The sequence below is a fragment of the Schistocerca americana genome, chromosome 10 (assembly GCF_021461395.2).
Source record: "Schistocerca americana isolate TAMUIC-IGC-003095 chromosome 10, iqSchAmer2.1, whole genome shotgun sequence".
Classification (NCBI taxonomy): Eukaryota; Metazoa; Arthropoda; class Insecta; order Orthoptera; family Acrididae; genus Schistocerca; species Schistocerca americana.
In genome coordinates, this window is record NC_060128.1 from 89,799,861 (window position 1) to 89,815,003 (window position 15,143).

General features: G+C 39.3%; 1 protein-coding gene across 1 annotated transcript in view; it reads left to right on the forward strand.

Annotated features, from left to right (window-relative positions):
* Window positions 1–3,389: 3,389 nt before the first annotated feature.
* The window catches only part of LOC124552464 (ras suppressor protein 1), a 63,318-nt gene continuing 51,564 nt past the window's right edge, over window positions 3,390–15,143 (forward strand). The window contains exon 1 of the mRNA XM_047126739.1: window positions 3,390–3,612. Coding sequence (XP_046982695.1) covers window positions 3,468–3,612 — 145 coding nt within the window. The 5' untranslated portion in view covers window positions 3,390–3,467. The remainder of the gene's footprint in view (window positions 3,613–15,143) is intronic.

A 15,143-nucleotide genomic window follows, 5' to 3' on the forward strand; every position in this document is an offset into this window, starting at 1 on the left:
TTTTATATACAAAAAAATATAAAATTCTTAACATTGTATTTTGAAGACATAATCTTAGCTTGTAAAAGCAGAAGTGTCTGATGCCACCTGTCTGCTTTGACCCATGATGTAATGATGCTGTGGTGAGTGACGTCACTATAGCACAGAGTTTTTGAGTTGGTTGTGTTTGTAGATGTCGTGTTGTTGCATTTGGTAGTGTCGTCTAATGGTGGATGTTGATGTACTGTGTTTAACATGTGGCATTTAATTCATTTGAGTTTTGGTTGTCATTGTGCTAATGTGGTTTTGAGTTTGGGTAGTTGGTGCAGTAATGTGGGTTGTGGGAGTGTCTTCTTTGTTTTCAGTAAGTTGTTATGTTTTTTTTTTTTCTTTCTTTTTTTGTTTAGGTGTTTGACATTTTTGTTAGGTCTGTTTAGTTTGGTGTTTGTAGAGTGGAAAGAAGACTAATTTTTTTCTTGCTTTTTTTTAGGTATGGATATTTCAGTGAAGCTTATGAGTGTATCATTATGATCTGCAATGGGTGATGATATGATGTCTGTCATACAGTTCCTGCAGGTGTGTGGTCTTATTGCTGAATATGTTAGGTGTCACATCTGTGACAGCAACATTAGGTTTATGAAAGTTCTTTTGGTTCAGATCAGGGACAGGTATTTGTGGTGTTGTCAGCGCGACAATATCTGTCGCTCGATAAGACGTGGCATCTGGTTCAAGAACTCTAGGTTGGCGATGAGGGAGATTGTCTTGTTTACTTATTATTTTTGTTATAGGTCCTCTACACGTTTTTGTGCAGATAAGACTGGTGTCAGTGAAAGAATTGTTTTGGATTGGTTTTCTTTTTGTCAAAAGGTTTGTTCGGAGTATGTAAAATATAGGGGGAAGTAGGGTGGGCCAGGGGTTGTGGTTGGAATTGATGAATCGCAGTTTGGTAAGAGGGAGTATGGCAGGGACAGTTCTCTGATTGGTTTGCAGGCATGGAGGGATGTTATTTTGGGGTGCGGAGTTTGCCGATTGTGTTTTTAGGGTTATGCAGGGTTGTAGCAAAAGGAAACTATTGGGACTGATTGAGGAGTATGTTAAGAAGTATATTACTGTAATTTCTGATGCATTTTCGTCTTATAGAGTTTTGGAGAAAAAGAATTATAATCATGTCGTAGTTAACCACAGTATATGTTTTAAAACTGATGATGCTAGCGCTTCTATTTAACATGAAGAGGTGTTTTAGGGGGTAAGTAAATCAGTTACAGGGAGAGGTAAGTTGCAGTCTTCCTATCTGCAACCTCTCATTTAGAATTTAGCTCAGTACTGTTGGCGGAAAAGCATCCCTGAGATTTTTTTTTTAAGGGTTGTGCGAAAGGTGTATACGTCGAAGATGGTGAGTTGAGGTTTCTTTTTTTCTTTGTGTGTGTGTGTGTGTGTGTGTGTGTGTGTGTGTGTGTGTGGTGGCCAACCTAAGTGGAATTGCCAGAGGCTTTTGTTGGTAAGTGATTCTTGTTTTGGTTTTATTCTATAGTAATTGTCATGTTTTGTCTGTTGTATATTTTGTCTGTTGTATATTTATGGTAGATTGGTTGTGTTTTAATTGATGGGGTGAATATGGAAGTATTTGTGTTTGTGAGTTGCTGGAGTCTTGGTTCCACTTGTCAGAGCTGCTGGTGTTGATTTTTTGGTATCGATAGCTGTGGTTGAGCTAAAGGTCAAGCGAAATGTTTGATTCCACTATTCGGAGTAGTAAGCATTGAGCTATATATGTCAAGAAAAATATTCGAGTACAATTTTTTGGCCGTGGTAACTCTGTTTTTGGTATCGATAGCTGCGATTGAGCTATGTAGGGCAAGGGAAATGTCTGATTCCCGCGATTTCGTCGGTGTCGTGGTATATTCCAATTTGATTTTTTTTATGTTATTTGTTTTGGGATGGTGCGGTTTTTTTAATTGTTATATATTTAGCTTGTCCCCGCCCTAAACCCCCAAATTCCCGCAGTTGCCCTGTTAGTTTCATTTTATTTTTGAAGTGAGACGTTATTGCGTCATTTTTATTTTTGTACGAGTTTGTTAGAGTGTGTGTATAGTGACGCCATAGTCGCCATTTAGTATACGCTAGAATAGGCGTTTCCGCCACGATGACGTCATGGGTGAAAGCAGACGTGTGGAATCGGACGCTTCCGTTCGGCCGGTGGCGCCTCAAAACATGATGCGTTTCGTTGACTGCCTCATTACAGTTTCGTATTAGGTGTCAACAAGGGTACAACAGGAAAACATTTTATACACGTCTTATGAATTTTATTTCCAACTTGTGAACTTTCTGGACGGCTGTTATAGTATGACGAGAGACGGTAGTATCGAATGTCGTTACGTAAATGTAGTTTTATGTATATTACAGCTGTGTCCAATCAGTGTGAGCAGTTGGCGAAATGGATTAGCCCTGTAAATTTTGTGTATACAAATGATCTTAAGATGACGATTTAATTTCGCTGAAATAAGAATTAATTGTGTATTTTTGCGCGATCTGAGCGAATAAACTTCCGTAATAAGAACAAAAATCCTGTTTAAAAGAACAGAAATTTGATGTTATAGGGTGTTTCTCGTATCATTCACGAATACCATGGCAAGGAGAGTGTGGACAATTCTGTTTTTATAACATTAAATTCGTTAAGAATTGATAGAAAATTTGACACCATATTAATACCGACATATCTACACGTACAATTAGAAACTGAAGCTCTGTTTTAGGATCATAGGCATGGTCGTACCCAGTGAGGGGCAGGGGGGGCAGCTGCCCCCCCCCCCCCCCCCGAAGATATTTGCAGTTTTTTACTAGTTTACTGTTTTATTTAATAAGAAAGGCTGCATGTTTTCTCACACTGTACAAGTGCATTCTTGTATTTAAAATGTTTATTAAAAGCAGTTTTTCACTGGTTTACTGTTTTATTTAATTAGATGTGCTGTATGTTGTCTCGAGTCCTTGTTTCCTGAGACTAAGTATGACCTGCCCCCCCCCCCCCCCCCCCCACCCCTATAGATGACTCAGGCAGAGAAATCGCCTTTCCCCAAAACGCTTCAAAAAGCTTTTTCTGATTCCTTATGAAATAAAGTTCTGAAAAGTCATCATGTTGATGCACTAAAAATAAACCTAGTAAATTCCTGCTCATTATTTTAAAATCTAACGGCGCAAGAAGCGTTGATATAGACGAAAATCAATTAATTTCACGATATATTCCCAAGTTCTCAAGGCAAAAAATTGAACAATGATACTTACGGACTTCGTAAACGAGCGCTCTTTCCGACCTGAACTGCTTGAATTGGCTACATTGCCATCTGTGAGCAAATGCAGATACTACAAGATACATTTGGCACATGGCACGACGTGCTTGCCATCTAGCGGCAGGAGCACGTACTGTGAAGTAACTTTGCTTGTGTCAGGAAGTGGTGTGTTCTTATCAATTGGTGTTAAAAAAAGTCGAGCAGACAATGAATCAAGCGCCAGTGTCGTGTATTCCCAACACCAAAATGTCGAAGGCGCGTAAAGTCATCGACGAAGCGAAGGAAATCCAGAATCCTGAGCTGGATTTGGCCGATAAAGGGATAGCACACTTCGAGGAGATGCCTGGCCTGTGTAAGTTACGCTTCAAAGTTGCGGGAAATCGCATAGTCAGGTATTGTTGACCAAATTTGGAAACTTGTTCGACGGCTTTCAGGTAGTAGGCGGGGCCAGCCCACGGCTGTCAACACTGGCGTGTGGGAGTTGACAAAAAAGGGTACAAATGAAGGAAAATAAAAGCGAAATATGAATTCATCGAAGCAATATGCGCAAATACGTAAAACTTTCGACATGTCATGTGGAAATACACCTATCAAGATATTTGAGATAGTGGACACACCTTTAGGATGAAAGACAAATTAATGTCTATAGAATAGTACATTTCGATCTTCTAAACAAGATCAAAATGAGTGTATCGCCCATTTGCTTCCAGACTACGAAATCTCAAACTAATAATTCAGTTGCCTGAATTGTGTTTCAGTCACCCGCTTATTGCGGTTCCTCGGACTTTCAGACAGTTTGGTAATTGTACTGGAAGTAACAACACACAAAATCAACACGATCGCTTTTGCAGCTATGAACTGACAACCTTACAAAAATTTGCGCATCGTAAATTGTAGCGTTACAGTTACGATGTCAGAACAGTATAGTAAGCGACATAATTACGACGCAAGGGATGTAAATAATTTAACAGGATTTTAATAGTATACTTACACACTGGTGAGAAAGGCACTAAGACTAGCAAAAAGATTTACATATATTAAAGAGTTATCAGCCTCAAAACTGCAATAACCGAAATTACTGTAACAAATGAGAGAGAGTGCTGGATTCAGAATCGCCTTAAATAATCATACTCGATCTGAATTATTAGCATAATTTTTGTGAATGTTTATCAGTCCCGTTCACCCACTAGTCCAAAGCACTCACTGTTTTTTCAAATACCAGTTCCCTTTGATACATTTGTGCATTACATTTCAAGTTAAAGAGTTAACAATGTGTATTATGATTCAGAAAGTTTTGGCTGTGAATGGTACCCAAGCTAATTTTCATAGAGCTACCATTAAAAAACTTTTACTGAGACATATTTCCAAAATTAAATGTAGACAATCCATAGATAAACCAAGCAAAAAGTTGAGATCTGTGTGTTATGTACTTAAGAGACCTCTATCATTGTGTTGACATAAAAACAAATTTGTTGGCGTGTTTTGCATGTTTGTTCTCCTTGTTTCATGGAACTGAGTTCTGTGAGATTGCACCTAAATTAATTAGACTGTTTATTATGTGGAACTGAGCAGTAAGAATTTTGTGTAATCTTGGTAATTGTACATGTTGCAAAAGCCGTTTTAAAGATCATGTTATTCTCGCACTGACTTCCCAATTTATTTACTCTTTAATGGTGTTTGTTGTTAATAACAGAAGTTCACTAAACTATTATTTACACAGTGACAATACAAGGCCTAAAAGTTATTTTCATATAGACTTTTTCCCTCTTGTCCAGGGCTCAGAATGACTTTATGTATTCTACTGGTAAGATATTCAACAAGCTCTTGTCTACCACAAAGCAAGAAATTCGAAATCTCTACTAGTCTGAAAGAAAATGGAGAGCATATCTAGTTATTTACTACACCTAGATTCAGGGATTAACTCTTTTCTGAAGAAATCTATTGCGTAGCCTTATAGGCCCTTTTAAGAATGTAAGTGTGTATGTACTAGAGAAAATTATAAGATCTGTGGCAGGTGAATTTTAATGTAACATATAAACTGAGCAGTGTGTTGACACATGAAAAGTGATCATTTGTTCGTTCATTCTTTGTCTTATGTTAATGTATAAAGGGTGTTCCAGGTGGAATGGTCATTTATCTTGAGATATGCTATGAATAGTCATTCAAGTCCATTAAACATGGGCTCTAAAATGTGTATTTTAGGACCTATGAGGACTACTTCATCTTTAAAACTTTGCAACAAATCTCTTCCATAACAAGCTCTTTGGTTTCCATATTTTGGGAGGAGGTAGTATGGACCAAAACAAAAGAGAAGTGTCTAGTAAACATGGGCTCTAAAGTACATAACATGAGAACTAGGAGCACTTGTTCAGTAGAAGAGATGTACTTCACAGTAGCGAAGATGGTAAATTGATCATAGTTCTTAAGATATGCATTTTAGAGCCCATGTTTATTAAACACTTCTCTTTTGCTTTGGTCCATACTACCTCTTTGTAATATGTGGAGAGCAAAAAGCTTGGCAAAGAAGAGATTTATTTCATAGTATCGAAGATGAACAAGTGCTCATGCATTTTAAGCCCCATGTTTACCATACTTTTTTTGCTTTGAATGACTGTGTCATGTCCGTGAATACTGACTATTTCTCCTGGGACACACTGTGTACTGATTCATTTCTCATCTGTGAAGGCTCTCCTGCTTGATGGGATTGTTGTTGTTGTTGTGGTCTTCAGTCCTGAGACTGGTTTGATGCAGCTCTCCATGCTGTTCTATCCTGTACAAGCTGCTTCATCTCCCAGTACCTACTGCAGCCTACATCCTTCCAAATCTGCTTAGTGTATTCATCTCTTTGACTCCCTCTACGTATTTTACCCTCCATGCTGCCCTCCAATACTAAACTGGTGATACCTTGATGCCTCAGAACATATCCTACCAACCGGTCCCTTCTTCTGGTCAAGTTGTGCCACAAACTCCTCTTCTCCCCAATTCTGTTCAATACCTCCTCATTAGTTATGTGATCTAATCTTCAGCATTCTTCTGTAGCGCCACATTTCGGAAGCTTCTATTCTCTTATTGTCCAAACTATTTATTGTCCATGTTTCACTTCCATACATGGCTACACTCCATACAAATACTTTCAGAAATGACTTCCTGTCATTTAAATCTATACTCGATGTTAACAAATTTCTCTTCTTCAGAAACGCTTTTCTTGCCATTGCCCGTTTACATTTTATATCCTCTCTACTTTGACCATGATCAGTTATTTTGCTCCTCAAATAGCAAAACTCCTTTACTATTTTAAGTGTCTCATTTCCTAATCTAATACCCTCTGCATCAGACTACATTCCATTATCCTCATTTTGCTTTTGTTGATGTTCATCTTATATCCTCCTTTCAAGACACTGTCCATTCCATTCAACTGCTCTTCCAAGTCTTTTGCTGTCTCTGACAGAATTATTATTTTTTGCTTTGAATGACTGTGTGTCATGTACGTGAATACTGACTATTTCTCCTGGGACACACTGTATTCTGATTCATTTCACATCTGTGAAGGCTATTCTGCTTGATGGGATTATTGGAACGTAAAGGAATGGATGAATGGAGTCTTTTGTTCACACATTGTGTTCGGTACTGTTGGACCTTCCAAGACCTGTTTGGACGGAGTTTGGTTTTAGTTTTATATCCCATCATGATGGACAGCCTTTAGAGACGTGGAATGAGTAAAGTTGTAAACTGACAGGCAGAAGGCCCTGTTGAATTATTCTGTAAAGTACACTAACAATAAAGTGTGGTTAAGCAAATCTACTCACGCCAATAATGATGGCAATTACTTCTGTTTTACATTATATATCTACGTTAGGAGAAAAGCAGCTGCTTTGACAATAAACTGCTGCTCCTCCTGTTATGTACACAGCTGCTGTTATTATTAAAAACATCGCAAAGGTATTTTAGCTTTACACAGTCCACAATCTATATATTGACAAAGTAAAGATGAATCTAATAGAAAGCTTAAGAGTTATGCAGATTTTACATTGTTGAGTCCAAGTGTTCAGTAAATTGCAGAAGCAGTGGCTACTGGGGTATTCTTTTACTTTGACTTTGAATATTTATAGATTTTAAGTATTCTGCCTTATATCCACTGGCAACCTTTTTCACACTTTTGCACCAGTATACCAAACTCCATCCTAAATCCTAAAACAGGATACATAGCTTATCTGGAACTTATTTCTACTTGTAGTATTGTGGTTATGATCTGGTGAAGTCATCCTGAATACACTCTTGTTATTTACAACTGCTACCATTAGATAGTATATGCATTGGCATATTAAGTGTAAGAATCTGTAGGTCCCTGAAGAGCTTCTGCAAGATGTTTGGTTATCAGTTTTTGTACTCAATGCTCTTATTCCTCACTTCTGTAGAATAAACATTTTTGTTCGCCTTAGCTGCAATGTTTCAAAAGAGTATATCATAGGACAGAGCTGAGTGAAAGATGCTAGCAGTCATGTCTGTAGGTCAACATGGTGAGAGAGATTTCTGGATGCAGAATAGTCAGAATAACCATCGGCATTGCCACAGTGGCAAACACCAGTTCTCATCAGATCACCAAAGTTAAGTGCTGTCAGCTGTTTGGACGGATGACTGTCTGGGTGCACTCAGCCCTTGTGAGGCCGATTAAGGAGCTACTTGACAGAAGTAGTGGCTCTGTCCACAAAAGCTGGCAACAGCCGGGAGAGCAGTGTGCTGACCACATGCCCCTCCATATCCACACCCAGTGACGCCTATGGGATGACATGATGGTCAGTTGGCACTGGTGGGCTTTCAAGGCCTTCAGGAATAGAGTTTAGTTTAGTAAAGCAGCCAGAGCTGAGCTTTTTGGTTAACTTAGCCACAAACGGGGGCATATCAGTTTATTGTCCATCTGGATGCTCACAAAATTCGCATATGATACCTATTGATCTCTATTTCTCATATGTGTAAGGCATTTCTGTAGATTTAGAATTGCATAATATGAGTTTTTGGAAGGTTGAAGTATATGCTGTTGGTTATGAACCAGTAGTAGGCCTATTCCATTATTTTGAAGCTGTGTTTAGTATACATGTGTCTGGGCCCTTTGTCAATCTACGGGGTGGACAAAAATATGAAAACATCAAAAACACATCCCATTACCACCCCTAATGTAGTGTACAAAACTCTTGGCGTTCAAAGCAGCTTCAAATCACCTTGGATAAATACAGAACCTGTATGGTTTTTCAACAGTACCTTAAACCATGTTGTTGTGGTCTTCAGCCCTGAGACTGGTTTGATGCAGCTCTCCATGCTGCTCTATCCTGTGCAGGCTGCTTCATCTCCCAGTACGTACTGCAGCCTACATCCTTCCAAATCTGCTTAGTGTATTCATCTCTTAGACTCCCTCTACGTATTTTACCCTCCATGCTGCCCTCCAATACTGAACTGGTGATACCTTGATGCCTCAGAACATATCCTACCAACCGATCCCTTCTTCTAGTCACGTTGTGCCACAAACTTCTCTTCTCCCCAATCCTATTCAACACCTCCTCAATAGTTACATGATCTACCCATCTAATCTTCAGCATTCTTCTGTAGCACCACATTTCGAAAGCTTCTATTCTCTTCTTGTCTAAGCTATTTATCGTCCACGTTTCACTTCCATACATGGCTACACTCCATACAAATACTTTCAGAAATGACTTTCTGACATTTAAATCTATACTCGATGTTAACAAATTTCTCTTCTTCAGAAACGCTTTCCTTACTATAGCCAGTCTACTCTTTGTATCCTCTCAACTTCGACCATCATCAGTTATTTTGCTCCCCAAATAGCAAAACTCCTTTACTACTTTAATCGTCTCATTTCCTAATCTAATTCCTGCAGCATCACCCGATTTAATTCAACTACATTCCATTATCCTCGTTTTCCTTTTGTTGATGTTCATCTTATACCCTCCCTTCAAGACATCGTCCATTCCATTAAACTGCTCTCCCCTTCAACATCTGAATAATTTCTTTTATCTCATCATACATTTCTTCAATCTCTTCCTCATCTGCGGAGCTAGTTGGAATATAAACTTGTAGTACTGTGGTAGGCGTGGGATTTGTGTCTGTCTGTGCTGCAATAATGCTTTCAGTATGCTGTTCATAATAATCTACCCATGTTCCTATTTTTTTTTTAATTCGTTATTAAAACTACTTCTGCATTATCCCAATTTGATTTTCCATTTCCCTTTTAAAATTTTCTAACCTAACGTACATTCCATGCTCCGATCTGTAGAACTCCAGTTTTGTTTCTCCTGATAACAACATCCTCCTGAATAGTGCCTGCCCAGAGATCTGATTGGGGGACTATTTTACCTCCAGAATATTTCACTCAATGTGACGCCATCATCATTTAACCACACAGTAAAGCTGCATGTGCTCAGGAAAAGTTACGGTTGTAGTTTCCCCTTGCTTTCAGCCGCTCACAGTACCATCAAGCAAGGCCGTTTTGGTTAATGTTACAAGGCCAGTTCAGTTAATCATCCAGACTGTTGCCCTGCAATTATTGAAAAGGCTGTTGCCTCTCTTCAGGAACCACACGTTTGTCCAGCATCTCAACAAACCATGGATATTCAAGGGAGAATAAGGTGCTAGTGGCCTACTACATTATACCTATCAAATTGTCCACAACACAGATTACAGTGATTTTGAGAGAAGGAGTGGGTGTTTGTATAACTTCAAACGCCGCTATAGAACAAATTGTCAGCTTGACACCACACAGCAAACTGTAGAATTGTTCCAAAAATTTGTAGGTGAGATAAACAAACTTATCCCGTCATTCAATAAGGAATTTGTTTTCAACTCCAACCATTTGAGATTTGAAGAGGAAATGCGTATGAAAAAACCCTAGAAATTAGAAGTATAATAGACAGTTGTATCAAGATCAACTAACATCAGCGCCTTAACACATTTGTATACAGTTGTGTCAACTGTTAATCTGGAAAGTTATTTACTGTTTTGTGAGAAGTTGGAGATGCTCTGCCCCTATTATTCTTTCTCATGTGCTTGATCTTGCAATGGCAGTAGGGAATATTTATGTCACAGCAAGCAAAAGTGGGAAAATGGGCACAAGAGAAATAAACGTATGGTATTATAACGGCTTTTGGCAAATAGCTGGTCTAAATAACTAGCTTTTGCTCGATTCTTGGCTCACATAAAAAAATTGTACTCAAATAGAGCAAACTATACCTCCTGAAAAGTTTGTGTCACTGCAGTTGATACTACCTGGAACCACTGGACAAATTCAGTCCATGGATGTCTGTTTTTTCCATGCTTATAAAACATATTATTACACTAGGTGCAGCTGTACCTTAAAGTATATCCAGTTTCATGATAAACTCCAGGACAGACTGTTTCGCATCGGTTGCATGCCATTACATTCTATCAGTGCTCATCACTTATTTACGCCATTATGATTCTATATGCTTCCTTTAAGAGTGTATACCTAGCTGAATGTCCTGCACAGTTCTTAACTCCCAAAGAGTTCCCTTCAATCTGGACGGTGCAAACCTTTGTGGCCACTGCGGCATGTCATTTTTTTCATTCACTGTTTATGCTGCAAGTTAATGGTTAGGTTTGAACATTTCTTGAATGCCGATGATGTCCATTTTGTGAAGTGTCATACATATATCCCATAGACACATAATCTCTGCACCTCCCAGACATTCATTTTCTATTGCCCTACTGATGCTTGTGGTGAATCATTAGCAGCTAATATTTTTCATGTCGTAATTGTTAACAGATATAAAATGTAGACTGGCAATGGCAAGGAAAGCGTTTCTGAAGAAGAGAAAATTGTTAACATCGAGTATAGATTTAAGTGTCAGGAAGTCGTTTCTGAAAGTATTTGTATGGTGTGTGGCCATGTATGGAAGTGAAATGTGGACGATAAATAATTTAGACAAGAAGAGAATAGAAGCTTTCAAAATGTGGTGCTACAGAAGAATGCTGAAGATTATATGGGTAGACCACATAGCTAATGAGGAGGTATTGAATAGAATTTGGGAGAAGAGAAATTTGTGGCACAACTTGACTAGAAGAAGGGATTGGTTGGTAGGGCATATGCTGAGGCATCAAGAGATCACCAATTTAGTATTGGAGGGCAGCGTGGAGGGTAAAAATCGTAGAGGGCAACCAAGAGATGAATACACTAAACAGATTCAGAAGGACATAGGTTGCAGTAGGTACGGGGAGATGAGGAAGCTTGCGCAGGATAGAGTAGCATGGAGAGCTGCATCAAACCAGTCTCAGGACTGAAGACCACAACAACAACAACAACAACAACAACAATTGTTAACGCAACACTTTCAAATGAGCCTTACTAAAGAGCTTGACCTTACACTCAATGGGTTCCATTTAAATCATCTTGTGTCCTCCTACAATCACTCAATGATGACACTTACCCGTACGCTACAAGATCATCTGCAAACAGCCGCAGACAGCTGCTTACCCTGTCCACCAGATCATTTAAACATATAGAAAATAACCATTGGTCCTGTCACACTTTTGTGGGGCTCCCAGTGCACTCCTGACGATACCTTTGTCTCTGGTGAACACTCACCGTAGAGGACAACATACTGGGTTCTGTTACTTAGAAATCTTTGAGCCACTCACATACCTGAGAAGTTATTCTGTGTGCTTGTACCTCGGTTAACAGTCAGCAGTATGACACCGTGTCAAATGCTTTACGGAAATCCAGGACTATGGAATCTGCCTGTTGCCCATCATCCATGGCTTGAGGATCTAATGTGAGGAAAGGGCAAGCTGAGTTTCACACGAGCAATGCTTTTTGAAACCCTGCTGATTTGTGGACAGAAGCTTTCCCCTTCAAGGAAATTTATAATGTTTGAACTGAGAATATGTTCAGAAATCCTGCAGCAAACTTATGTTTGGAGATATTGGTCTGTAATTTTTGAGGTCTGTTCTTTCACCCTTCTTATATACAGGAGTCACCTGCAATTTTGTTTAATATTCTAGTAAAAGTTTTGTTTTACCGGAAAGACAAGGTACACCTTCTTCACTACCTCTTTAGGACAGTTGATGCATGAAATCAGAAGTAAAGAAGACCCAAACCTAAAATGGGTATAAATCTACTGTGCAGAAGTTTAGCTCTTATAGTGTAGTACAATTTGTCTAAATGACCTGTGCCGTACTTGCAGGTCAAATATGTCATGCAAAATACCTATAATTGGAAAACGAATCGAGCTTCTTGGAGTGAAGATGATTTGTTCAAATGGTTCAAATGGCTCTAAGCACTATACGACTTAACATTTGAGGTCATCAGTCCCCTAGACTTAGAACTGCTTAAACCTAACTAACCTAAGGACATCACGCACATCCATGACCGAGGTAGCATTGGAACCTGCGACCATAGCAGCAGCGCGGTTCCAGACTGTAGCACCTAGAACGACTCGGCCACAGTGGCCGGCAAAGATGATTTGTGAATTGCAGCCAGTGCTGTAATGATGTGGAGAAATTCATTGAAGACGAGTGTGTAAAATGTCTGGAAGTTTATTCTGAAACCTAACTAAAGCTGATGAACCTAGGTCTTACGGCCACTGCTCCCTGTGCGACAGAATGCTGTCCGGCAGCACTGTGGGCACGTGATGCGGTAAGGAAACTAAGTAAGTGGCTGACGATAAGAGCTACAAATGGGGAAATCACCTGACATACACTGAGCTGTCAAGTCGTGTGGTAACTCCCAATATCACGTCGGACCTCCTTTTGCCCGATGTAGTGCAGCAGCTGACCTCTAGATTATGTCCCATAAATGTTTGATGTTGGGCAATCTGGGTAGCCAATTCATTCCCTGGAATTGTGTAGAATGTTCTTCAAGCCAACTGTGACATGATGCATTGTCGTCCTTAAAAATTTCGTCTTTGTTTGGTTGCAAACGGTCTCTAAGTAGCCAAACATAACCATTTCCACTCAGTGATCTGTTCGGTTGGACCAAAGGGCCCAGTTCATTCCATTTAAACACAGTCCATACCATTATGGAGCCACCACTAGCTTGCACAGTGCCTAGTTGATGACTCGGGTCCACGGCTTCATGGAGTCCGTGCCATACTCGAATCCTACAATCAGCTCTTACCAACTGAAATCGGGATCACTGACCAGGTCACAGTTTTCCAGTCGTCGAAGGTCCAACCGATATGGTCACGAGCCCAGGAAAGGTGCTGCAGTTAGTGTTGTTCTGAAAGCAATTGCCCTAGCCCATTGGTGCCAGATTTTGCTGCACTATCATAATGGATATGTTCATTGTGTGTCTGACATAGATTTCTGCAGTTATTTCACACAGTGTTGCTTGTCTGTTAACACTGACAACTGTATGCAAATGCGACTGCTCTTGACCGTTAAGGGGACCACACCCTGCCTATCTAACCCATGTTAATTTAGGCAAGTATTTGACCCATTTCTGAAAAAAACTATTTGATGCAGGACCTTAATATTTTTACTGTATGTTACATGATGCTAATAGAGTCAACTATAGTAAAATCTACTTTATCCATTTTATAGTTTTTAAGAAATACATTTTTAAATTTATTAACAAAAAATATTAAGTTTTTTCTGCAGAAAATGTTTTTTGTGAACTTCGTAATGGGGGAATATTACTGAATGTAGTATCAGAGGTTGCTTTTTATGTTATGCAGAGTCTCTGAAAATTTCATTCATTTATCTGTGATAGTTTCTGATATAATAGGGCATGTGTACTGAAAATTTTAGTTTGCAGGAAATCGACTTTACAGAAAAAACTTTCAAAATTTGTTACTTACAGTTAATTAAAACTGTCTTGCTGCATATGATGGCCCTTCTTTGGCCTCTAGCAGGTCTTTCAGCTTCTTTTTCAACTTCCTGGATGTTTGTCTTGCTTTCTTGGCCAGATGCAGACCTGTCTGCATTGGCTGTCCACATTTAATCTCAATGTTGCAGCCCAGTGATCATATTTTCAGCAGGTTTAATTCCCAGCTTTTTCAGTACCCAACACGTTCCAACATTACCACAGTTGAATGTAATAACAGCATCATGAGCTCCTAGTTTCATTGTATGCATAACTACAAATACAGTTTTAGGAAGGCAGTTCCCAATTATGCTGTTGAAACATTCATTTGGGTTCTGCGTCTGCCCATGCAGACATTTCCTTAGAAGGTCAGGATGAGCCAAGTCTCTGAAAATAGGTTTAATTGCTGTCACAACAGCAGCAGGAAGAGAATGCTGGTGAGAGTAAGATTCTCCAGATGCCTGAGCCCTATTGTATTTGCACCACGAATTTTCTCCTGATGGACACAATCCATGACATGGCTTATCAGTAGAGGACTTACGGAAGAATATGGCCCAAACATCTCTCTTCATTGCCTCCAGATTTTCTTTATTTCTCCTAATTTGCCTGCCCATAGTATACCTGCAAGTTTTCTATTTCAGTTTTAGTTAACCGACCCTGTCCGCTCAACAATTTTCCATCTTCTAATTTTTTTCCTCTCGTATCAACAGTTAGTTTTCTCAGCCTTGTTCCCAAACGTTTTTCAACATGGCCTACACATTCTGTTTTGCTAATAATGGCATCTCCATATGGTTTAGAGTTGACAGTGGGTGGGTTGAAGGTGGGTGACAGAAAAGTGGATATGGCACATAAACATGATAGGAAAATGCTCTTTAACTGCTCAAAAAATTTTTTTTCAGCAATATCCTTTTCAGAGTACTTAAATAAAACCTCAGTCTATCGAGATATGATGAAAACTGAAAATCCATTTTTTTCGACCTGAATCATGGTGTGGTCCCCTTAAGTGAAGGCCATCAGCTACTGCATTGTCTATGGTGGGAGCTAATATCTGAAAT